At 36.3% G+C, this 26,425-nt stretch overlaps 1 protein-coding gene across 2 annotated transcripts; it reads right to left on the bottom strand.

Moving 5' to 3' along the window:
- FGFR1OP2 (FGFR1 oncogene partner 2) lies at window positions 1-26,413 on the bottom strand. 2 transcript variants are annotated; one of them, XM_037033986.1, is made up of 7 exons: window positions 26,121-26,413; window positions 14,700-14,847; window positions 11,353-11,470; window positions 9,028-9,170; window positions 6,574-6,687; window positions 3,823-3,936; window positions 1-2,004 (listed from the first exon to the last, which is right to left on the bottom strand). In XM_037033986.1, the coding sequence occupies exons 2-7, from the start codon at window positions 14,832-14,834 to the stop codon at window positions 1,867-1,869; spliced, it is 762 nt and encodes a 253-aa protein (XP_036889881.1). In that variant the 5' UTR covers window positions 14,835-14,847; window positions 26,121-26,413; the 3' UTR covers window positions 1-1,866. The 2 variants fall into 2 exon arrangements, with proteins under 2 accessions (XP_036889881.1, XP_036889882.1); XM_037033987.1 differs by lacking the exon at window positions 6,574-6,687.
- Window positions 26,414-26,425: the final 12 nt, after the last annotated feature.

Here is a 26,425-nt window from a genome sequence, read left to right on the forward strand (position 1 = left end):
CAAATTTTAATCACTCATCTTTATTGATAAAATAGGCTCCTATGCACTACACACCTTCAGACATAAATTTAAAAAAAGTACAGGATGGAAAACTTTCTATGTAACAAAGTAAATGTCTTTAAACACCAAGATCTTGAAATTATATCTAAGTAAGAAGACAATAAATTAACTAAACTTATTTGTTTACAAAAATAATTATCAAGTAATATTTCATAATAGAGCTGCCTCAATGAACTGCCTCAGACTGAATTGTGTAGCATATTTTCTTTCATTCTAACTTGGGATAAAAACTATATGAATGAATGTGCCATCAAATTCAGGGGTACTTTCCCAAAAACAAATAGAAAAGTTAAAAAATAAAAACTGTCATTTTTTATAAAACATTAAGGCCTCTGAATGAGAACAAAAGTCAGTTTAACCTTTGGGTCCATAGCCCTTTTCTATTCAATCATCCCCCAACAACCCCACTCACCACAAACTTAAGACAGAAAAATTCTGAAAAGTAGTTTTAAATTTTACCAGTCTATGAAATTATACATAAAAATTGCCATGTAAATATTTAACAAATTTGTACTCAAAAGTAAATTTTCTATTGTGCCAATTTTAATAGGTACTTAATATAAATGAGCATAATATACTTGGTCCTATCTGACACTCTATCCTTTTATTCTATAATCACAAAATAATAAAAATTTAGCTTTCAATTGATGTTAAAGCACACTTCTGATTTTGGTGGCTTTAAAAAATTTACATATACTGGATATATATTTTATAAAAAATAAAACAAATACTTCTAACTCCACTGATTTTTTGGTCTGTCTTTAACTGCAAGGTTTTAAGAAAAATCTTTATCAGTTGTGAGGACCAGGTGGTGTTTCAGAACAGACCCAGAAACATGTTTAAAAAACTTTAATGTACTTTTTCTCTCTCTTAATAGTTACTTTTTAAAAAGGGCTTCATGAGGCAGAGGATTTCCCAATACACTTGGAAATAACCATACCTAGCTTGCTTTATCGGACATTTCAACTCTGGTAGCCAAATGAGCTCCAAAATCTCCTTAAAGATCAGCCAGAGAAGAGAAAAGCCTCATCTCCGTTACTGATTTAGAGCCAAAACTCATTCTTTCAAAGGAGTAGTTTAACCTACTAATTATGTCTAAGATCTTTCTTAGAAAGTAGTATTCCTTGTCTTTCATTCCTGAAAAGCTATTTCATATGCTTAGCAATTATGGACAATTGTTTGCTCATTATGGTAAATTAGTTAAAATCAAATTACCTCTTTTGTTTATGGTGCATATAAAATATTCCTACAGCTTTTCAAACTGAATTTTCTTTGACAAAAATTTAAATTAATGGGAAGGTAGACAGGCAAACAATGCTGAAGTTTCATGGTACATAATCTAATTTGTTAACTTTGACACCCAATGGGGAGGAATAAATTTGGTATGACTATCTTCCATTCACCAAGCTATGAAAAAATTTGTATGTTAAAATTGGAATGGTTTCACGAATTCCAGAATATTTATTGTGAATATTCCTGTTTATCCAAGTATCATCCAGAAAGCCAACAGCACTACTGAAAAGCTCTTGATATGCTCAGCAGTCCTTGTAAAAATCTTCAATTTGTTCAGCAATTAACAAAATGTTAGTTTCTATTTTTCAATTGTATTTTGGAATAAAGTCTATGCCCACGAACTATGCATTTTTTTGTCGCTGTCTCTTAAAAATGTCATTGCCAGTGCACTGTACACTGTACACATTATAGAAAATAAAAGGGTGGCTTGAGGTCGATTTTTCCGTAATTCATTCACGTCAGCAGGCCAGTCCCAGGAGGCGTGTGGAGCCACGTAAGAAGCTCATAGCCTCTTCAGCTCTTCCTCAGACTAAGGTCACTAGTGGTCACTAATGCCGACAAAGACGTGCTTTCCGATACATCATCTTTCCTCAGGTTCAAAAATGATTCTCGAGTTATTTGAAGGATCTCTCTCAAGCCTTTGTTTTCTTGCTATAAGAAGACAAACAAAAACAAAGATGCAGTCACCGAGGTAGCTATGAGAGTACCAGCATATCTTAAGAAAAGCCAAACGTATGACAAATAAGAAGCAAGTTCTGTGAATGACAGGTAGTAAATGATCTATGCAGTTGAAGTTGATAACTTGAATCCAGAGAACACGTTTTTAAAGAGGTAGGATCCTGTGTTCAGGAAGTCTTCCACCCATGCCAAGTCTTCTTATTTATGCAGCAATTGTAGATGGAACCTCAGCAGTTGCCTTATTTTACAATCACAATGTAGATGAAGAAAATAACATCTAGATTTATATTTTCATAAACTCAGAAAGTCTGTAAATAATACTTGGGACTATAACCTCTTAGTACTTTAGTATTTTTCTTACTTTCCATGATGCAAGGCATGTAAGAGGAGGAGCCACCTGGTTTGCTTTCCTCACTGGGATTCAGCAGCAGCAGGGCTGGCTGAGTAAATTGTGATGTTTTTAAAGAAGGAAACTAAGTAACTGAACCTAGCACTGGTAAACAACTTTACCTTTTTTTCTTCTAGTTACTGGAAGAAATTTGCAGACATTTAAAAATTGCCCTGGCTAGTGCGGCTCAGTAGATTGAATGTCAGCTTGTGAATTAAATGGTCCCCAGTTTGATTCCCAGTCAGGGCACAAGCCTGGGTTGCTGGCCAAGTCCCCAGATGGGGACACACGGGGTGGGGGCCACTGATGTGTCTCTCCCTCTCTTTCACCCTCCCTTCTCCTCTGTCTAAAAATAAGCGAAATCTTAAAAAAAAAAAAGTAACTTCAACAATTTATTCTCTACCACCGTCTTTGGTTTTTCTAAGTTTCAAAGGTTTAAGGCAGGGATGTTCAAACTACAGCCTGGCTTGAGGTCTGTTATTGTAAATTAAATTTTACCATAAATTTTGCATTACAATGGCCCAGTTGAGTCTACAATAGAGACTGACTGGTTTCTTCTCATGCGTCCCCCGCTGGGAACTGGCCTGCAACCCAGGCATGTGCCCTGACTGGGAATCGAACTGCGATCCTCTGGTTTGCAGGCCCACACTCAATCCACTGAGCTACACCAGCCAGGGCCAGAGACTGACTGGTTTCTGAAACCTAAAAGACTTATTATCTGGCTCCTTGCTTAAAAAGTTTGCTTACTCCTGTTATAAAGAATGAGAAAACCTTGAATGCTTAGACAGAAATTACTGTTGGCCCTCTATAACCATTTTCTCCAATATGACTTCAAAATGTANTTAAGGCAGGATGTTCAAACTACAGCCTGGCTTGAGGTCTCTTATTGTAAATTAAATTTTACCATAAATTTTGCATTACAATGGCCCAGTTGAGTCTACAGTAGAGACTGACTGGTTTCTTCTCATGCGTCCCCCGCTGGGAACTGGCCTGCACCCCAGGCATGTGCCCTGACTGGGAATCGAACTGCGATCCTCTGGTTTGCAGGCCCACACTCAATCCACTGAGCTACACCAGCCAGGGCCAGAGACTGACTGGTTTCTGAAACCTAAAAGACTTATTATCTGGCTCCTTGCTTAAAAAGTTTGCTTACTCCTGTTATAAAGAATGAGAAAACCTTGAATGCTTAGACAGAAATTACTGTTGGCCCTCTATAACCATTTTCTCCAATATGACTTCAAAATGTAGCTTTTAAAGCACAGAAGCCTATTCTACTGATTTGGATTATTCAACAATGATTTATGCTTTCACCACACAAGATAAAGGACCATAATTTATGAGATACATTTTCTGGCATAAATCTCTGTATGAGTTCCCACCCACGTTTACAATTTAAAACTTACTTCCAACTGAAATATTCTTTCCTGTTCCTTACAGCCCTGCCGCTCATCCACCTCGATGGCTTTCCTCATCACTGCTGCCATTTCAGTTATCTGGTCAACATGTGCCTGTAATTCCTGGAACAAAGAGTGGGGAGTTACACACTAGTAAGATACTGTATTATTTTTATTTGGGGATCCTCTCCTTTTTATCAAATCTGCATTGCCACCTAATGTGGATGTAATACTCACACACTGCCCTTTAACACGAATTACTGTATCACACAGATATTTGCAAAAAGCTGACCGCCCACGATTGTGCTTCTGAAATCAGATTTCTGTCAGGACTAGAATTAAGGACAAGCAGAACAAAGCGTGCTCATATTTCACAACTTTTTTTTTTGCACCTACCTATATTATTGATCAAAGTAATGGGAAAGATAAAAATTTATGACATTCACTCTCTTTCCCCCGAAGATTTCATGATTTATAAATATTTTCTGTATTACCCATGCCTAAAAATTTATCTCAATCCAATCTAGAACCCTTCTAAATTATTAATCCTCTTTGACAGCAGAAACCGTATCTTGTTTATATTCACTTACTAGTGTTCAGTACACAATGATTATTGATAAAATGAACATAGTTCTGCTTTTAAGTATTAAAATAATAAATGGACTCTTTGCAAACTGTTCAAAATATAATTGAAGTATAAAATAGACATCCACAATTTGGGGGGTACAACAGTAACATTTCTTCCAATCACACTCCCTGTTTTCGCACACCTACAGGGTGTCAGGCCCTGTGCTAGGCAACAGAAATATGAATTCTGTGAAGTCACGTTCCCTGATTTCAAGGAGCTTACAGTCAAGTGAAAGATACAGACAAAACATTTAAAATCAACATAAGCTTAAGAATAATAATTTTTTAAATGAAAAAGCTTATATAGACCATTATTCACTGTCAATACTGTATTAATAAGTACAGAAGTTAAATACAAAAGTTAATAGCTCCCCAAGTAAACATGAAGTCTCTTAAATAGTTGTGTATTTTCTATTTGTAGAAAGGGTTTGAACAGGACCCCCCAAACCCTATAAAACTAGTAAGCCATGGAAGAAATAAGATGGAGGACAAACAGGACTATCTTTTGCAAACATACATTTAATACCTTCCTAAACAACAAAAATGCAGGTCCTTATACTGTTTTAATGGGGAAACCTGTACACTGCTAGTACACAGAAAAGGCAAAACAAAGGACTGACTGACACTGTCCAATATGGCACTATTTAAATTTGCATTAATTAAAATTGCATACATCTAAAGAAATGAGCAATTCGACCCCTTAGTTGCACTAGTGACAGTGCAAGCACTCGAAAGTCACAGGGGGCTGGCAGCTTGCACACCGACAGCACAGATAAGGAGCATCCCCGCCGTTTCAGAGAGTGCTGCTCCGAGGCCCCAAGCGAGATGATGGTAGTGAGGATGATATCAAGACAAACGTCTGTCATGCTCTCCAAAATTATTCAAATCCCTCCCAGTATAGAGGGAGCATATAATGTTTAAAAGTCAGTTAAGGACAGGTAACTACAGACACAAACTGAGAAGTGATAACGAGTAAACATTTTGAATACAAACAGCTTTCTCAGTTTACGATTTTTTGTATCCTATGGGACTGACTTAGGTAAAAAACTACACAGAAAGTAAATAATCATTTGCCTTTACAATGGAAGAAAACAAGATACCACCATTTTTTTTTCAGGACGGAGTCAATTCTAATAAAATCATTATGAGGGGGAAAACCCCAATTTTTTAAACGAAACAGCATTTTTACAGGTCCAGTTCATGGATGGTTCACTTATTACAATAACTCTTTGGAGAAATAGCACAGATCTTTTACTGGGCACAAAAGGTGAAGACCCGTGCTTTCAAAACTGTCTTAAAGGCAAGGAGTGTCAGCAAAGTAATCCTTGAACTGTACTGACATGCCTTTTTCACTTGTAACCTTTGTTTAGGTTTATTTCAACTTTGGTCAGTAAAGGCCAGCCACAAGTAAGTTTGGGGGAAAGGAAAAAAAGAGAGTTAAGACATAATGGAGAGTATGCCACTAACACTTAATAATAACACTTAAACAAAGGCATTTCAATTTTATGTAAACTCAAACCAAAGCACTATAAACCCTCAAAATCGGAATTCAAATAGTTCATTTAATAATTTGATTGAACAGCTCTGGCCAGGTAGCTCAGCTGGTTATAGCGTCAGCCCAATACACCAAGGCTGCAGGTCTGATCCCTGGTCAGGGCACACACAAGAAGTAACCAAAGGATCCATGAATAAGTGGAACAGCAAATCGATGTTTCTCTCCCTCTCCCCCTTCCTCTCTCTAAAATCATTAATTAAAAAATTTAAAAACTAATTAGATTAAACATTTTTATGAAGTCAGATTAAAATTACTGACAAGAACATGTCTTTGATGTCCAGTAAGAGAGTAACTGTTTCAGGTTTACTAAATTTGCAGCAGTAGCTGGTAAGACGAACGAAGGAAAAGGCTGGCAAGAAAGGCCTTTAGAGCCTGCCATTATCTAATACAGAACACAAGGATTAATGACAGCCTGAAGTTATATGTATTTTTGCATGGCTCTCGAAAGCACAGCACTTTAAAGCAATTTCACTTGTTTGTTGATTTACTCTGGCAGGAAAGCTCAACGTAAAAGAACTTTTTAAATGAACCCCCCCTCCCACCCACACCCCCAAAGGTGACTGTTTTGTTTAGTGTACATTCTGATTTGCTTCCAAGCGCCTCCTCTCCAGTCCATGCTGAGGTGCTTCAAGGATGTGTCGAGACGCATCAAGGAAGAATCCCTCGGAGCTGTTACGATGTACCATGTCAATCTGTAGTACAGAGTCATTATAATGTTAATACGGACATTATCCGTAATTTAAAAACTGAATGAGTGTTAGTTCATGCGTGTTAGCCAACTGTTTGAAATGTTTGCTTTTTTAAGATTTCCAAAAAGGCATCTGTTCAAAAACAATGAAAAAAATGAGTATTTGGATGAAAATGAGCTCTCAGTTTGACTTTTAAATGTGTGCTCAAAAACTTTTGGGTAAGGGTAAAAGTCTGTATTACAGTAGTCTCAAAAGGGTCTCTTATTCCAAACATGCTGTTATTTGTAACTCTGTTACCCGTAAATGTGTTATAAAACTGTTTTAGTGTTTAGGCATGTCAGCCCACTAGTACCTTAAACACATTCTAAAATCTCTTATTTCTGTACCTTCATCACACCAGTTTCTCTGCTCACCTACTGCTTGTTGACACCCAACCCCCACTAATTAATTCACGACTGGATTTAGACAGGTTTCTTTCTTCCCTTACACCTTCCCAAATTCTGAAGAGAACTAATCTTGCTTCCTCTAATATTCCAGTAATAATCCCTTGCACTATTTTACGATTCATCACAGCCTATCTTATATCAGTTCTATTTTTATCTGTATCTCCCATTATACTGTAAGCTCCTGTGATACAATAATGGAAGTTATTCATTCATTCATCTTATTGTTATTAATAACTAAGCCAGTGCAAGTGTTAATGGATGTTCATTTAATTGAGTCAAAGTGTTTCCTTTTTGGGAAAAATCAAAATCACAAACATTAATATGTATTAGTTAGAATTAATAACAAGTAATTGAATAGCCATTTTATAGAAGGCAAGGATTAGCACTTATGATGAATTTAATTTATATAATGAAAAAAGACAGTTTACAGCTATATTCAAAAATGTTTCATTCACATTGCTAATTAATAAAACATGTCTGGTGAATGGTAAAATTTCATGTGTTTTAGAAAACATCCACTTTTGTCACAGCTACTACCAGATGGAACCAGCAAGCTGGAGTATCTCACTTTATGCACTTTTTTGGTCATAGTATTCTCTTTAGATCTTAAAAAAATTACTTCTCAGAGTATTAAACATAAGAACTTTTAGAATTTCTCGAGATCACATATTTTTTTACCAATAACTTAAAGTCAATTAATCTTCACATCTTTAAAAACCTCTTGTTACACATTTAAATATATTTAATAATCTCTAACAATAGATACATTTTATATTCAAAAGACTGCTACATAAATATTCAATGTTTTCCTTTTGGCTAGGAAATGAATATAGCATAATTAGTTAACATTAATCCCATACTTATTTATTTAATTTACTACTTTCCTATTTGACACAAGAGGTATCTGTTACTAACTTCCTCAATATATAAAGCTGTCATACAAAGATCTACCTACTAGGCATTTAATTTTAATAGAATTAATAATTAAATAATTTTAAAATACCTATAAGCACCATGGTGAAACAAACATTTTAAAGAATCCAAAATGTGTTTCAATAATTGAGAAAGATAAAAATATGCCTTAAAACAGTATTTGTAACCCTTAATAGTTAGCTCATCATTTTCTATTACAGATAATGGCCTAGTAGTCACAATCTAGTCTAATATTTTTACTTCATACAGCAATTAAAATCCAGTTTAAAATAGAAGGTAAACGGTGAAGACTGGTTTACTTGCCTTCATGGCGGCTGTCAGCAAACACAGGGTCGCACACAGAGGGAACAGGCACAGGGACAGCAAGTACGATGAACAGAAGGGGAAACACTAATTTTTAACCAGCTCAAGCTATTTCTGAAAATGATGTTCCTGATATGTGATTTGGGGGGAGGAGAGAAAATTTTAATATGTTGGTTCTTTTCCTCTCCCTGACCCTGTGTTTTTTCCATTAGAGTCAAGATTAAAATTTGAATCAATTAGCCTTATTCAGAAAATAGGTTTAAGAAAAACAAATCTACCTTTATCTGTGTTCAAATTTTCAAAGAAGTTTTCCGCATTTCGATTTTTGTTTGTGCAACAGTTGTCAATATACAAATCTATTGAAGAAATATTTCTTAAAAGCAGATCACCTTATAAAAGAAAATCTGAATTGAATACTTACCTTTATTTGCAAAAAAGTTTACTTTTTAATATATATTAAAACTACTAGAAGCATAGGAGTTAGAGTAAATCTAACAAAATGATATATAATAGGAACAAAAAATAAGGAGAAACAGAAAATGTCAAAAAGATGAAGTATTCAATATCATGTTAAATATTACGTGATTTTTAAAAATTCTGAACACAAGTTAACCAACTGTCATTCTTTTCCACTTCAACTTACATTCACAGAATGGATTACCTTGGAGTGCTGCTCTTTTAACTTCGCTATGACACCCGGGTCATCTTTTTTGCTAGCCATTAGCAATCTAAACATTTGCTCACGATACTTGCTCATTATAAGTTCCAAGGCAGACTGATGTTCTTCCAGGGATGTACGTAATTCTATCAAGAGGAACAGTATATTTTATTCAAGCTTTTCTCTTTCATATTACATTTATAAAAAAACTTATAAAAACAGCTTATAAAAGAGGGTATTTTAAAAAGAAAACACGATGGCTAGGATTCTATCTGTATAGCTGTATAGAAATAAAGATACCAAATGGAGCCCTTTATTAGTTTTTTTTTAAAGATTTTATTTATTTATCTTTAGAGGGGAAGGGAAGAAGAGAGGTAGAGAAATATCAATGTGTGGTTGTCTCTCGTGCGTCCCCTGCTGGGAACTGGCCTGCAACCCAGGCATGTGCCCTGACTGGGAATAGAACCTCGATTCTCTGGTTTGCAGGCCCGTGCTCAATCCACTGAGCTACACCAGCCAGGGCCTTTATTACTTTTTAAAATGACTATGTAAAACTTATATTTTGAAACACATTTCAATAAACAGTTACTGAACAACAATTAGGTATCAGATGATGCTCTACATTAGGAATAACAAAAGGCTATGGAGCTCAGAGTGTAGTGAAGAAAACAAATATGTAAATAATTATAACACTACGTGATAAGTGCAGAGAGGAACTCTATTCAAATATATATTAAAAGTAAGTGAGGAGAAACTGGGGAAAGCGTCAGAGAAGCTTGAGATGAACTTGCATTCTTTGAGCTGAACAATAAAGGAAAGGACAATTCTAGGTCGGCAGGCACGAAAGTGAATGGTATGTTCCGAAACTAGTTTGGGATGGCAAAAGCAAAGGTTTCACGGGAAGAGAGGTATGGGAAAAAGACAAAAAAGGCCTGGGTTGACTCTGAAGGCCACTGGAAAAGGAACATCACAGGTTCTGTGACTTTAAACAAAATGATGCACGAGTTTAACAAAATCAATTTTACCAAAGCGTAATTGACATAAACAAGAGTTAAGTTCCTATGGCATCTCATCAATGTTATAACAAAACACCACTGAACAAACTGATGTTATTTGAGGATCTGCTGTATAAATGAGGGTTGTTAAGCAAAAAAATAGTATGATCAGATTTTTAAAAAAAGATTTTTAATTTATTTTTTAGAGAGAGAGGAAGGGAGGGAGAGAAATATTGATTGGCTGCCTCTTGCAAGCCCCCCACCAAGGTATGTACCCTGACCAGGAATCAAACTGGCAACCTTTTGGTCCACAGAGCGATGCCCAACCCACACCAGTCAGGGCTGATCAGATATATTTTTGAAAAAATCAATCTGATGCCTGTGTTGAAGATGGACTGCAGGGGGAAAGAGAAAGGAATCAGGGAGATCAGTTAGGACAGTTCAGGAAGAGACTACAAACACCCAAGCCGGGGAACAAAGCAGTGGGATCACAGAGAAGGAAACTGAGTTATTTCATAGGTAACAATGGCACAAACTGGATATTCACAATGAAGATCTAAGATGACTCCAAGCAAAGTAGACAGTCAAATATAGGACAGGATAACAGGCAATAAATATGATTTAGAAATACTGGGTTGGCCAAAAAGTTCATTTGGTTTTTTCCATAAGATGGCTCTAAGTAGCACTTAATTGTCTTTAACTCCATTTGAAACAATTTTGTTAGATTATATTGTGACATCTGTCTTATCAGTATGCATTTTAAAAAGACTTATCAAAATTGGTGAATTTTTGTAGCCATTTTAATATTGAAGATAGAAGAAAATATGCAACATTTTTGGCATTTATGCTTTACTATTACAACAAAGGTAAAAATGCAATTGAAATGCAAAAAAAAAGATTTGTGCAGCGGGTGGAGAAGGTGCTGTGACTGATCGAACGTGTCAAAATGGTTTGCCAAGTTTCGTGTTGGAGATTTCTCACTGGAAGATGCTCCAGTCAGGTAGAGCAGTTAAGTAGATAGTGATCAAACTGAGACATTAATTGAGAAAAATCAACATTATATCATGTGGGAGACAGCTGACATACTCAGAATATCCAGATCAATAAAGTTATTGGTGAACATGAAAAATGTGTCTTTTATTTTACAGAAAATAAGTAAATGAACTTTTCTGCCAACCCAACATCAACTAGAAAGGAGATGAGAGTAACATCAAAAAGTAAATTTAGTCAATTACTTCTCCATTTTTGACAATATTAATTGATTTCAAGTTGATAGTACAATTGCAGATTCAAGTTCTTTTAATTTGCTATACATAGTAATAATATATCTTGCCTTTGTTCTCTTGTTGCAATTCTCTGATTTGTCTGTTTTCTTGCTGAATTCCCATAACTAATGTGGACCGTGGCCGATGTCTTGCAACTTCATTAAGTTCTTGAATTTCTTCCTGATACTAGTGAAAATATTAAGAACATGTGTGAAGAAAATATTTGGAAATAAAAATCTGAGACATATATCTGCTAAGGGCCTAGTATCCATAAGAGAAAGAACTCTCACAACTGAATGATAAGAAAAACCACCCCATTAAAACCTGGGCAAATAAGTTCAGGGGTATACTGTATAGCACGGTGAGTTAACAGTATTGTATTATGTACTTGAAAGTTGCTGAGAGAGTAGATGGTAAATGGTCCTCACCACACACTTGCAAAAGGTAATTATGTGAAGTGAGGGAAATGTTAACTAACCGTATTATGGAATCACTTCATAATATCTGATTAGCAAATCATCACATTATATACCTTAAACTTACACAATGTTCTATGTCAATTATATGTCAACAGAGATAGAGAAAAACCTGGCAAGGATTAGAGAGACATTGCTCTAAAGAAAATACATGAATGACCATAGCACATGAAAAGATGCTTCACATCATTAGTCATTAGGGAAATGCAATTCAATACAAGATACTACCTCACAACTTCTACAATGATTTTAATCAAAAAGACAATAACAGATGTTGGAGAGAATGTGGAGAAACTGTAACCCTCGCATTTTGATGGGAATGTAAAATGTAACTGCTCTTGAAAGCATTCTGGCAGACCCTCAAAAAGTTAAACCAGAGCTATTGTATGACTCATCCATTCCACTCCGTTACACACCCAAGACAACTGAGAACATGTCCACACAGAAACTGGTACATAAGTATTTGTGGCAGCACTGCTTGTAGTAGTCAAAATAGAGAAAGAGTCCAATGTCCGTCAACTGATGACAGACACAATGTGATGGACCCTTATAATGGAATATTATTTGGTAACAAAAAGGAATGAGGTATTGATTTCTACGACAACATGGACGAACCTTGAAAACACAATGGTCACAAAAAGCCCCATACTGCATGATTCTGTTCATATAAAATGTTCAAAATATGCAAATCCATCAAGATAGAAAGATTAGTGATTGCCAGGGGCTAGGGAAAGTGAGACACAGGCTTTGGGGTGAGAATATTCTGAAATTAGTGATTATGGTTGTACACCTTGTGAATATTCTAAAGCTCAATAAACTATCTTTCAAATAGTAAATTTAATGATACGTAAATTATATCTCAATAACTTGTGCAAAAAAGTGCAATATTGTTTTTTTTGTTTTATCCTCACCCAAGGAGCTGCTTACCAATTTTAGAGAGAGGATAAAGGAGGGAGGAAGAGAGGGAGAGAAACATCGATGTCAGAGAGAAACACTGGTCAGGTGCCTTTTCTATGTGCCCCAACAGGAGGCCGAACCCACAACCCAGGTTGGTGTTGCGCCCTGACAGGGAATCAAACCTGTGTTTCGGTTTGCAGGATGACACCTGACTGACTGAACCATACTGGACAGGGCTGTTTCCTTCTTTCTTTTTTTCAGTATGTGGGAATCTAACTTTAAAATCGCACTCCTTCATTTTAAGGCATTTGATGAGTCACTTAGTAACAGTCATTGTAACATTGATGGTTCTAAATTTGGTTGTCAAACCTCTTTTGTTTTACAACTCAATACAAGATACAAAAGGTCTGTCTGGAAAAAGTCCAGCCATTGTTGATATAATGAGAATGGTTTGCATGACATCAACGAAACTTGGCAGCCAAGGAGCGTTCACTGTACTATGACGACGTCACTGTACCAGTCAGTGGGGGCAGTAGACACCATTCGGTGAGCACAGGTACTGTGTAGCCATTGCATTCAAAATGATTAAGGGAGTAGGGCAATGAATCTGCAGGGAATTTTGCGTTAAGCTTGAACATTCCTCCACAGAAGCTATTCGGATGATTCAGAAGGCCATAGCTATGGGCAACTGGTGATTGGCAGCTTCATTATGGCAATGTGTCCACTCATGTATCACGTCTTATGTAATTTTTTGGTGAAACATCAAATCGCCCTAGTGATTCAGCTCCCCTACAGCACAGATTTGGCACCCTGAAACTTCTGGCTTTTCCCAAAACTAGATTCACCTTTGAAAGGCAAGAGATTTCAGACCATCAATAATATTCAGGAAAATACAACAGGGCAGCTGATAGTGATTGGGAGAACTGTGTGAGGTCCCAAGGTGCCTACTTTGAAGGGGACTGAGGCATCACTGCCCTATGCACAGTGTTTCTTTTCTTTTTTGAATAAATTTTATTGCTGTTCAAGTACAGTTCTCTATTTCTTCTATCTTTTTTATTTGTTTATTTATTTTTTATTTCTTGTATCTTGTATCTTCTTCAGTAAATGTCTGTTTTTCATATCACATGGCTGGATAGCCTCTGGACAGACCTGGTCTGTTCACTGGTATGCACGGGACAGCTGCAGCGTTAGCATTAGCGAGGCATGTGATCTGTTTAGGGCAACAGAGTTGCAAAACAAACTAAGTAAACTTGTTCCATTATTTTCAGTAGCTTTGATAGAAGTATTATCCCAGGTTGCTTCCTTTGACAAAATGAATGGTTTCGTAAGAGTGGGCAATGAATATACTTCCCCCTCGACTGATTTCCATGATAGTAATCAGAGATTTTACAATTCTCTTAGAGTTGAAAATTTTTTATCAGAAGAGGACTTAAATTTTAGCTAAACATCACAGCCCCCCTGGAAAGTCCTTATATGCTACACCAAGGATAACAAGGAATGAAGCCCTTTTCACTTTTCTTAACTGGCAGCATTAAATGTAAAATAAGGTAGCGAGTACAAATGCAGTAACTGCATGAACTGGAAACTAGTCATTGCCCTGTGTTATTTTTAAAAATTTATTGTTAAATAACTTCATGTAAGTACTTTTATTTAAAAAAATAAACATTTCTACATTATAAAACTATGAGAGGAAAATATGTGTCAATATTAGTAAATGACCTTATCTTGTCTTTCCCAATGTGTCTAGACTGAATAAATTCACGTATTTTCTAAATTCAAACGTGTGTGTCAGAAAAAAAGTGATCAGGTCTACAGGTTTTACACTATGTATGTGTGTGACATGACAAAATTACATTCTATCCTGGAGTAAAGCTGACATATATAAGTCAGACTACTTTTAAATTTTATAGGGGACGTTAAAAAAGTAAATACTAAATTAAAGTAGAAGTAAATTAAGTAGAAGTTAGTGATTCAAGCAATACATAAATGTCAATGACTGTTTTTTTAAAAACGAGGACCAACAAGAAAGAACAAACCCAAACCTGCTTCATGGCTTCCACTCGCTTGTTGAGAGCCGTGGTCTGCTCAATCAGAGCCTCTGCGGCGTCATCGTGATCCCTCAGTCTCTCAACAAGAGCTTTCGCGTCAGCAAGTGCCTTTTCAATTGTGCAACTCATTCTCAAGGAATACCTATAATTAAAATTAAAATTAAGACTCAAAGCTAGCATGCCATCCTATTTTAGTCTCATACTGACACATGTACACTTCTGAAGCTACACTGGTTACAGGACTGTTCGTTCTCTGGGGAGGAAAAACACTTAAGAACATCTGTGGTGTTCCTTGTGTTAGGATGGCAGAAGCTTGAAAGTGGGTTTATATTTGAAAATATTAGACAATATGAAAGCAATCTGCAGACATAATCAGAATATATGTAAAATACCCTGAATTTATAATGGGGAAAAAGTACACACACAATGAATACATTTTATATTATCCAGAAATTGTGCTCTTCATAAGGGCACTGTCTTCTCATTTGTGAAAAATGTCACTTCGTTACTCTGTATTCCGTAGTCAATCTGAGTATAAGATCCTTCCTGGCTTCTGCTTGGTCAGGTGGCCTGAGACAGTGTTCACACACACACACACTACTGACCAGCTGAAACAGTATTTGTGGGTCATGATAAATCAAGGTGTCAACCTACTTCTAGTGGAACTTGTTTCTTATATCATGTTGCATTAATTCCACCCCCACCACCCATCCACCCCGCAATAACCAGCTTTTTTTCTCTATCTATGGGTCTGTTTCTGTTGTTTATTCATTTAGTTAGGGGATTTTTTTTTTAGATTCCACATATAAGTGAAATCATATGATATTTGTCTTCCTCTTTGTCTGACTCATTTAGAATAATACCCTCTAGGTCCATCCATAATACCTCAAATGGCAAGATTTCGTTCTTTTTTTACTGTTGCATAATACTCCATTATATTTAAAGAAGTGATACATGTATATCACTTCTTTATACATTTATCTATTGATAGACATCTAGGTTGCGTCCATGTCGTGTCTATTACTAGTAATGCTGCAATGAGCATATGAATGCATGTATCTTTCCCAGTTAGTGTTTGGGGTTTTTCTGTTTGTTTATTTTGATAAACACCCATATATAGAATTGCTAGATTGTATGGCAGCTCTATTTTAATTTTCTGAGGAATCTCCAGACTGTTTTTCCTAGTGGCTGCACTAACTCACAATCCCAGCACAGTGTATGAAGGCTCCTTTTACTCCACATCTTCATCACTAGCACTTACTGCTTGTCAATTTATTTAAAGCTATTCTGACAGACATAAGGTGATATTTCATTGTGGTTTTAGTATTACTGATGATTAGCAATACTAAGCATCTTTTCATGTTTATTGGCTATCTGTATGTCCTCTTCACAGAAATATCTATTCAGGTCCTTTGCCCATTTTTTAATCGGACTGCTTGTTTTTTGTGTGTGTTAAGTTGTATAAGTTCCTTATGTATTCTGGATATTAATCCCTTATCGGATGTATCATCTGCAAATATCTTCCCCACTCAGTAGGTTGTCTTTCGTTTTGTTGACGGTTTCCTTTGCTGTGCAAAACTAGCTTGCTGTAGCCCCATGTTTATTTCCTTTTGCTCTCACCCAAGGAGACACAGCCAAAAAGACATTGCCAAGAGCAGTATCAAAGAGTTTACTGTCCATGTTATCTTCTAGGAGTTTTATGGTTTCAGGCCTTACTTTAAGTCTTTCATCTAGTTTGAGCTTTTGTGTATGGTGTAAGAAAACATTCCAATGTTATTTTTTTCCATCTGTCTGTCAGGTTTCCCCAACACCCAACACCACTTACTGAAGAGACCAAAGGATTTGTCTTCTAAAAGTGGAGAGGTTCAGATAAGGGTATTTGGAAATAGGATTAGCAAAAATCAAACATTAAAGGAACCAATGTCCCAAACTGATTCAAACACAAAAGGACAACTATCCAAAATCTGTCCAAGATGCTGCTATAAGGGAGACATTAGCATCCAACAATGTCCTGTCCTTTTCTAAACTTCAAACGGGAATTATCTAAAAAAAAAAAAGGGTAGGGCAAACTGGCTTACAATAAGTAAAAAATAAAGTAAAAACACAATGTATTTGTTTTACAATCAAAATAACTGGTTGTAACAGATGCTGAAAGAAAATGATTTAAAAAACTAATTTGAAAGTCTAGAGAAAATTGTGAAAGAATTGAGATAGATACAGTTTACCTTGGTTTAATAGAACAACTCAAGTACTAAAAATCTCTAACAATTCCAGGTCTCAGTCTGTAAATGGTACTGTTGGGGCCACTATCAGAAGAATACTTATTTATGCTGTGTAATACAACATCTATGAGTTTAATAAAAGGATCTGTTTCCAGGTAAAATTCACTAAGGCTGTTATATATGATCAGATGATAGGTGATTTAGACATGATCCATAGTGTATGCAATTCAGTAAACTACAAAAACAATAACAAAAACACGTAGGCTTCCAGAATCCTCTGGGCAAAAGAATTCATCCCTAGGCATAGATTAACTGGAACTGAGCCCTGAATCGAGATGCAGCTTTCCTAGATAATCATTCATCTTTCTCGTTTTTCAAACGTGAAGAGGTTATGCTGTGTTCTGGGGGTATTAACTGAACGACATGGCACCTAAGACCCTACTGCCTATTAAATCCTAACCCTTAATTTGGTAGCTAAGGCTTAGCCTCCTTCTCTCAGTAATGGACCTCCTCCACTAAATTATCTTCAGTTTATACAAAGTTGTTAACCCTAATGTTACCACAAGCAGTAAATCCCTACTGCTAAAGGAAACCACCCTAAAATTTCTCCTACGTGAATAATTATGAACTATTGTTACTTTCTCCTTTCATATTACCAGCCACTGGAGTAACACTGTTACTCCAACAACCCTACCTATTGAAAGAAAACCTTGTGATTGTGTTTTCCTAGATCAGGAAGTGCCCAAGCTCAAATTTTGAATTTTCTAGTACCAAATCATGACTTTACTGTCTGTTAGTGAATTTTATTTTTTAAATTTATTTACTGACAGAGAGAGAGAGAGATCAATTTGTTGTTCTACTTATCTATTGGTTGCTTCTTGTTTGCGCCCTGGCCAGGGATCAAACCTAATACCTCAGTGTATCCAGAAGATGCTCTACCCAACTGAGCTACCCGGCCAGGGCATGTTACTGACTTTTATATTAAACACAAAAGGTGACAACAGATACTGCAGCCACTCTGATACAATTAAATTTCTTATGAGGTCAAATTGATTAAATGACTGAACTGTGACCATCTAAGACAAAGCAACTTGCTAAAATAAGAGTAAGTTTATGTATTCATAGTTGGATCACTGATGGCTGGATACTACCTAAAACAATAAAGGTAGAGACAGACAATCTTTTTTTTTTTTTTTTTGGTAAATTCATAGTATCTGTAGAATTTCTATAGTATCTATAGAATAATAAATTCATAGTATTTATGGAATTTACTATACTATAGATACTATGACGCTATTTTAAAATCCTCTATAAAAAATTGCTTTGACTAAGAGTCATTATGCAAGGGCCTCATATAACACAAGAAAATCATAACAAATCCATGGAGAAGTTAAAAAATTCCATCAGACACACAAAATCTGGCATGACAAATTCTAAAAAGAAACACGGGGTGACCAAATTGTAAAATCCATGAGATAAGAACCAGCACTATCAGAATGGCTACCTGATAGCACCACAGAAAACCTCAAATGGACACTAGAAATTCCATGAAACGTCTTGTATCAGTAGGAAAAAAAATTAGCCACAATATTAAATACTGATTGGAAAATGTGATGGATAGCAAAGTATGTGACCCAGTGTATACCTTATGATTTGTGAATAAATTAATCTGAAAAAACTGTGAAATTAATGCAAGGGCTAAAACCATTCTTAAAAGACTTTCCTAACATCTTCCACTTGATTTAATAGGGTAATCTCTCTCTATGGTTTAAGAATATGAATGTTCCTAAATATACTGATAATATAGTAGTATGTTTCTGTTATGGATGGGTTGAAAAAGTCTTCTGTTAAAAAGTCATAATAAAATGGGGACAACTGTAATTGAACAATAAAAAATAAAAATTAAAATAAATTTTGCCCTGGCTGGTGTGGCTCAGTGGACTGAGCACGGGCCTGTGGTGGATTGAGTGTGGGCCTGCGAACCGAAGAATCACGGTTCGATTCCCAGTCAGGGCACATGTCTGGGTTGCAGGCCAGTTCCCATCAGGGGACTCATGAGAGGCAACCATACATTGATATTTCTCTCCTTCTCTCCTTCCCTTCCCTTCTAAAGATAAATAAATAAAATCTTTAAAAAAAATTTTTAAAAAGAAAGAAAAGAAAAGCCATAGTACTCACAATGGTTAAAATACTATTATACTTTGTGTCTCTACCAAAGACATTGTAAATTATCGATCAAGTAATATGAAAATATATTTAACTACAACAATTATTATTATTTTTCCTTTTTCTTTTTCAGTTTTTTAATCCTCATTTGAGGATATGTTTATTGATTTTAGAGAGAGAGGAAGGGAGAAAGAGAGAAACATCGATCCTTGGTGCCAGACTGGGGATCTAACCCTGGGTGCGCGCCCCGAGTAGAAATCGAAGCAGCAACCTTTTTTGATGCTCCAACCAACTAAACCACCAGCCAGAGCCAGAATAATTTTTTTTATGAATTTAAATTATGTAACATTTTGCCTCTTTCTTGGGAGTTTTCCTGTTCTCATTATTCCCAGACTTCAGCAAATCCCAAAAGGGATAAATCCAAGAAGGTGCAACTCAGACACATCATAACCAAATTTCTAAAAACTGCAGACAAATAAAAAAACCTAGAAAGGCCAGTAGATAGGAGAACACTTAAAGTGCTGAAAAAACAACTGTCAACCTGGAATCCTGTACCCAACAAAAACTGCCTTCACATAAGAAGGTGAAATAAGGATCATTCTCAGATGAAGAAAAAATCAATTCATTTCTAGATTTGTTTTAAAAGAAATTCTTCAGAGACAAGCAAAATGATATCAGAAGGAAACTTAGAACATTTAAAATCAATGAAGAGTAACGAAAACTGTAAATATCTAGGCAAACATAGTAAACTAGTTTCTTCATGAGTACTTTAAAACCTCAGATGTTTGAAAATAAGAACTATAACTTCTGTCTGATAAAATTCCAATTTATATAAATACACTACAACATAAAGGCAGGAAGTTAAGTGGACCTATATAGTAATAAAGTTTCAACATTTCACTTGAAATTATAAAATGTCAGTTATAAGTAGAGTGTAAAAGTTACATACATACACAATAATTCCTAGAATAATGCCTAAAAAACTGTAGAGAGATAATACCTTATTTATCTTCCTCTTATGTGAGGAAGAGGACAATATGGTTATTGGTACAGGACATATCATGTTATTCAACTGAATGCCCTATACCCAGGAAAAGTAAAAAATCGCAATAGATGAACTAAAAATGCCCAGTAATCCAAAGAAAATGAAAAAGGGGAACAAAATATTAAAGGAACAAACAGAACACAAATGATACCACAGTGAACCTAAATCTAAATGTATTAATAATAACACTAAATATAAATATTCTAAACACACTAATTAAAATATAGATTACCAGGATGAATTTAAAAAACAGGACCCTACTATATATTGTCTATACAAAACTCACTTCAAATATGATGTAGGGAGGTTAAAAGCGAAAAGGTGGAAGAAGATACAGTACATAAACACTCATCAAAAGAAAGCCCAGGTGCTAATGAGCACACAAAAAGATGCTCAACATGGTCAGCTATCAAGGAAATGCAAACCCAAACAGCAGTGAGATGCTTCTATATAGTGTCCCCTACTGGGACGGCTATAGTAAAAACGACAGATAGCAAGTGCTGGGTAGGATACAGAGAATTTGGAACTCCATAAACTGCTGGATGGAAAATGGAGGCATTTTGGAAAACAGTCAGGTAACTCCTCAGAGGGTTAAACACAGAACCCAGCAACTGTACTGCTAGATGTACACCAAAAACATCAATGTGCCCATGTCAGAATCTGTACATAAATGTTCATAGCCAAAAAGTAGAACCCAAATATCCACCAACTCATAAATGAATGAATAAAATGTGGTGTATCTGTGAAGCTGATTTTTTTTGGCCAAAAAAAAAAAAAAGGAATGATGTACTACTGGTACATGCTACAACATGGACAACAACTGAAAAAATTACACTAAGCAAAAGCAGCCAGGTGCAAAAAAACCCATATATTTTATGATTTTCTTTATATGATGTATAGAAGAGGCAAATCCACAGAGGCAAAAAACAGATTAGTGGTGTCTAGCATGGGAGGAGAAGGGGCAATTGGGAGAAGTAAGGAGAATAGGGAGTGAGTGTTAAAGAGCACAGTATTTTTTTCTGGAGTAATACAAACATTCTAAAATTGTAGTGATGGGTTGCACAACTCTGTAAACATATATAACCCACCAATTGTATACTTTACATGGGAATTTACACATTTAAATGGTATGTGAATTATAGCTCAATGAAAGTGTAGGATATGTAAATTATATCCCAAAAAAGATATTAAAAAAGGATAGCTGAAGTAGCTATATTAATATCTAGATGAAGGAACTTTAGAGAAGAGATATATGGATGGCAAATAATTGCATGAAAATGTTTATCACCATTATCTATTAAAGAAATGCAATGAAAACTACAATGAGATCCACTACAGTCCTATTAAAGTGACTAAAATAAACGTACTGAATACCAAGCACTGGCAAGGATGTAGAGCAATTGGAACCGTTATACAATACTGGTGAGAATGCAAAGTAACATGGCTATTTTGGAAAATGGTTTGGCCGTTTTGTACAAAGTTAAATATGCAGCTACCATGTAACCCAGCAAGGCCACTTCTGGGTATTGACTACAGAGAAATGAGTGGATAAACAAACGTAGTAAATACAATCCGTGCAATAGATTACTACTCAGTAATAACACAGAATGGAGTACTGATACAGGCAACAATTTGGGTGAATCTCAAAGGCATTAGGTTGAAAAAAAGAAAATAGTCTCAAAAGGTTACACCCTGTTTCCAGTTACCTGGTCCTGCCAAAAGGACAAAACTATAATGAGGATAAAAAGATCAGCAGCTGCCAGGAGTGAGGGGTGGGAAGAGGGTGTGGCACCAGGGATATTCCTGGGTGACGGATAGTTCTCATGCCCACTGCAGTGGTGGTTACATAACCCTGTGTACATGTTAAACTGAGTAGAGCTATTATCCAAAAAAGAACTTTTTTAATGTTAATTTTTTAACTTAAAAAAAAAACACCCTGTCCCCAAGATTTTGTCCTTGTCTTTAATCCATCTGGTGTTTATCAGCATGTACACTTGTAAGGCAAGCATTTATTACATTTCCTTTCTTTTTACGGGGGCAACTAGTTGCTCCAGTCCCATTTATTGGATAGTATATTCTTACCCCACTGAATCTTTTAAAAAGTGAAATATATTTGACATATAACAGTATGTAAGTTTAAGGTGTACAACGTGTTGATCTGATACATTTATATATTGTAATATGATTGCCACTGTATCAATAATTAGCACCTCTATTGTGTCACATAATTGCCAGTTTTGTGTATGTGTATGGTTGGAACACTCCTACTAAATATTCATGCCACACCTGTTTTTTGTTTTTTAATAAATGGAATAGATACGTTCCTGAGCTTTCTATTCTATTCCTGGGTCTATTCATCTACCAAGCTCTGTATCAATACCATAATGCCCCAACTATTACACTTGTAAAATAAACTTATTATCTGATATAAGCCATCTTTTTCTTCTTCGAAACTGTTTTACCAATTCCGAGCTTTGTTCCAACCAAATCCAATCCAAATTGACCTCTAGGGCACACAAATAAAATCAAACTACTAGTCATCATTTTAATTAATTCAAACTGTTGGTAACTTTCTGAACCTGACTGAGGACTACTACCTAATAATATCTTTTGGTCAACAGGACAAGTGTTCCCATTACATCTATGAGGAAACAGACTCAGGGATTCCAAATGTAAGGAGATGAACGACAGCACAGGCAGCAAGGAAGAAGCCAGGCTAGTACTATAACAGAAATAAAGCGGCTGATCCCCAGTCTAGTGCTCTACTCAGGCACCAAGGTGGATGCCCAGGACCCTGTTTGCTTTTACCTGTACATTGTAAAAACCATCCTGGTCTCCTTGGCTGGAAAAACAAAGCAAATTCCCTGACTTTACTTCACCAAGTGAACTTCCAGAATATTTTAAAACATTTCAAGCCAGCAATAGAAAATAGGAGTGTAAATGAAGAAAGGATGAAAAATTACAAACTTTCTAATATTTTCCCCTTATAACTAAGAAAAGCATAGCATCCATTTTTTTTTCTACTGTTTTTTTTTAAATATTTATTTATTTATCTTTAGAGGGGAAGGGAAGGAGAGAGGAAGAGAAACATCAATGTATGGTTGCTTTTGGTGCATCCCCTGCTGGGAACTGGCCTGCAACCGGCCCGCAACCCAGGCATGTGCCCTGACTGGGAATCGAACCGCGATCGTCTGGTTCGCAGGTCCGCGCTCAATCCACTGAGCTACACCAGTCAGGGCAGCATAGCATCCATTTTAATTAGGCATTACAGTTAACTATAAGACCAACAATAAATGTTTATGGATAGGCTTTTTGAAATTACAATTAACATTCACATCAAAAAACATTCCCTAGATTGCATTAAAAGACTACTATAAAAATAAACTATATTCAAATTTTGTTTTGTAATTATAAAAATAATGCTATTTGGAGAAGTGAATTTTAAACATCGGGTAATGCAAAGCATAATTTTATCAGCATTTCAGAAAAACAGTGACACAGTTTCTAAGAATCTGTATGTTCATTTCCTGTATGTGAAACCACAGAAAAGTTTAAAATATTATATAATGTGCATTTACTTTGCCACCTTTTTTGAAAAACATTGTGTTTTCCCCCTCTTTTTTGGTTGGTAAGTGGGAGGAAGACTGTTTCCAAATTCTCTAACAAGTTTTAAAAATAGACTCCAGTAAAAAAAAAGTATTCTCAATTCATCTGCCTATTTTTGTATTGCTTATCTTAATTAATACTTACATTATCTTCTACAGGTAGGCCCAAATTACAGGTGAAATATTTCTAGAGCAGGTTTCCACCCGCATTAGCCATATTCTCACCCATTTAACCACCTAAAAACATTCACAGGCTCTTGGCAGACAGTTTGGAACATTCTGCTGCTAATAAAAGAGAAACTACCACCCACCCATGACAGCAACTGACAGCTGTTTAGTTTTAGATTTTGGTTAACAAAATTTTAAAGAAATTCAAGTCATTCTTCAAGAAAGAAGAAATTTATCCACAAATCCAGTATGCCAGATAGCTGGACCTACAGAAATATTGTGACTACTGATAGGACATTCACGAAATATCTTCAAATGTCAACAATCTAGTTCAGTTAAAAACTTTTATTAGGTTGCTCAGGCAGGAACCTAATGGCAATTAGAGGATAATATTAACAGACACATACAGAAATAGAAAAATAAAAAGGTATAGTATGGCTTTCTTATAAACTTATAATTTAAAAAGATCAAGAAAGAATGCATGTAAGTTACTTGTAAAAACAATCACTTTATACAGACACATCAGTGTATTTGAAAGAACAGAAAATTTTCAGTCCTTGAAAATGATGGAATGAACCCATTCAAATGATGGAATGAACACATTTCACTGTGTGTATGTCATACAGATATGACAATTCAGAAAGGAAATAACCTAACCTAAATCAGTTATTTCTAACCAATGGGCCAAGGAATCACTGAAGAGGTGCATGGATGTACATACACCAAGCAGGGCATTTCTCTCACACATATAATCCACTATTTTTTCAAATATAGACACAGATTCATATAATAATAAAAAAATCAATTAAAAGCATAGCAGTTTTTAGCCACTATGCATAATTTCAATCAACAATGCTAAAAGTACAACCACTTCTGTGTTAGGTAGGGGTCCATGGTTCCTCATATTCAAAACAGGTCAGTGGCCATTTAGCTAACATTCAAGGTTCCTTCTGGCTCTAAAAATTCTGATTTTAAGGGCATTTAGGACTCCTATGGTGAAGCTTTACTACTACACTATAAATATTTACATATGTATATACATATATATATAATGCCTGCTTTGTGCCAAGCATTAGACTAGCATTTGCTACAAAGGTGACTTAGACATGATTTCAGACACAAGATCAAATTGACACAAGGAACAGATACGTGAGCAAATAATACAATCTTATAAATACTGTTTGTATTTATAAACATGCAAAACTGTCTCAAGTGCTTTGGGAGCACAGCAGTATTATTAATGTCACCTGGGGGATCTAGGGTGACAATGATCTATGAATTGGGTTTTGGTAGGTGGTAAAAACAAAAATAAGAAGAGTAAGCATTCTAGACAGATGGTGAAGCACAGGACAAAGGCACAGGGCTGTGAATGTGCATAGCGTTTTTTGGGAAACAGCCAGTTGTCTGGTGTGGCTGGATAGTAAGGTAGTATTTGGAGAAGCAAGATGAGACTAAAAAGGTGAAACAGATCGGGACAGTTAGTGAAAGGTCCTAACGATACTGCTTACCCATTGGGCAACAATTCTGTCAGCAATACGGTTATTGGTAAAGTTTAAGAAGTGATATAAATAGACTTGAATTTCAGGTGATAACTCGCTGGGAAGGGTGATGGTGGGGAAACTGAGCTGGGGAAGGGACAGTGCGAGAATTCCGGTGAAAGAAGAAATAATACGGTGCAGTGCGTGTGGAGTTGCGGAATCAAGGACGAAAGGTTCTAGTTTGTACAGCAGGATGGATACTGGTACGATGATGAAATATGGGATGCAGAAGAAAGGGAGAAGGACAACTAGGAAAAAAGTAATATTCCTTGGAGGACAGTTTCAAGAAAAAGAGAATGAATAGCCGTCCATGTCCTATGCTGCAAAGAGGTAAACTGAAAACCAAAGGGTCCGTTCTTCCTCCCCTCAAGGGTGAGCTCCCAGGCGGGTTAGGCAGAAAGAAAACCGATCAGGAAGGTGCGTCTAGAGGGCCAGGGACAAAGCTTTTCAAAGCTTTACATTAGACTTGCCGCACTTCAGTCCCGGAAAGAGGAGCTCAGAGCTGACGCCGGGGAGGAAGTACCGCTCCCTGGAGGGGGTACCGGGCGGGGGGGACACGACTAGGGCCGGGCGGCCGGTAGTTCAGGAGGAGCAAAGCAGCACAGCCGCCAAGGGAAAGGAAGCTTGCGGCTCCCTACGCCCGTTCCTGTCCGTGGATTTATTCCACTTACTCGGGTCTCAGTCCCTCGCAGCTGTCAGCTGTGGCGATAACGACTCCAAGCCTCTGCCAAAAGGGCCCTATGCACCCGAGGTAAGAGAGTCCTCTTGTTCAGCTTTTTCAGCGAGCAGACGCAGAAGCCCGCACAGGTAGTAGAGGGGTAGTTAGGGGATCACCGGGGACCGGCCCCATCACTGGCCGGGGAGCTGCGTCCAACTAGAGCTCCCACAAAGACTCAGCATCGCGAGATTTTCTTCTTCGCGTCACCATGGGGGCAGAGTAAAGAGATTTATTTGCAACTCCTCACTGACATGCGCG

The sequence above is a fragment of the Sturnira hondurensis genome, unplaced genomic scaffold (genome assembly GCF_014824575.4).
Source record: "Sturnira hondurensis isolate 20B ecotype Veracruz unplaced genomic scaffold, ASM1482457v3 Scaffold0021795, whole genome shotgun sequence".
NCBI lineage: Eukaryota > Metazoa > Chordata > Mammalia > Chiroptera > Phyllostomidae > Sturnira > Sturnira hondurensis.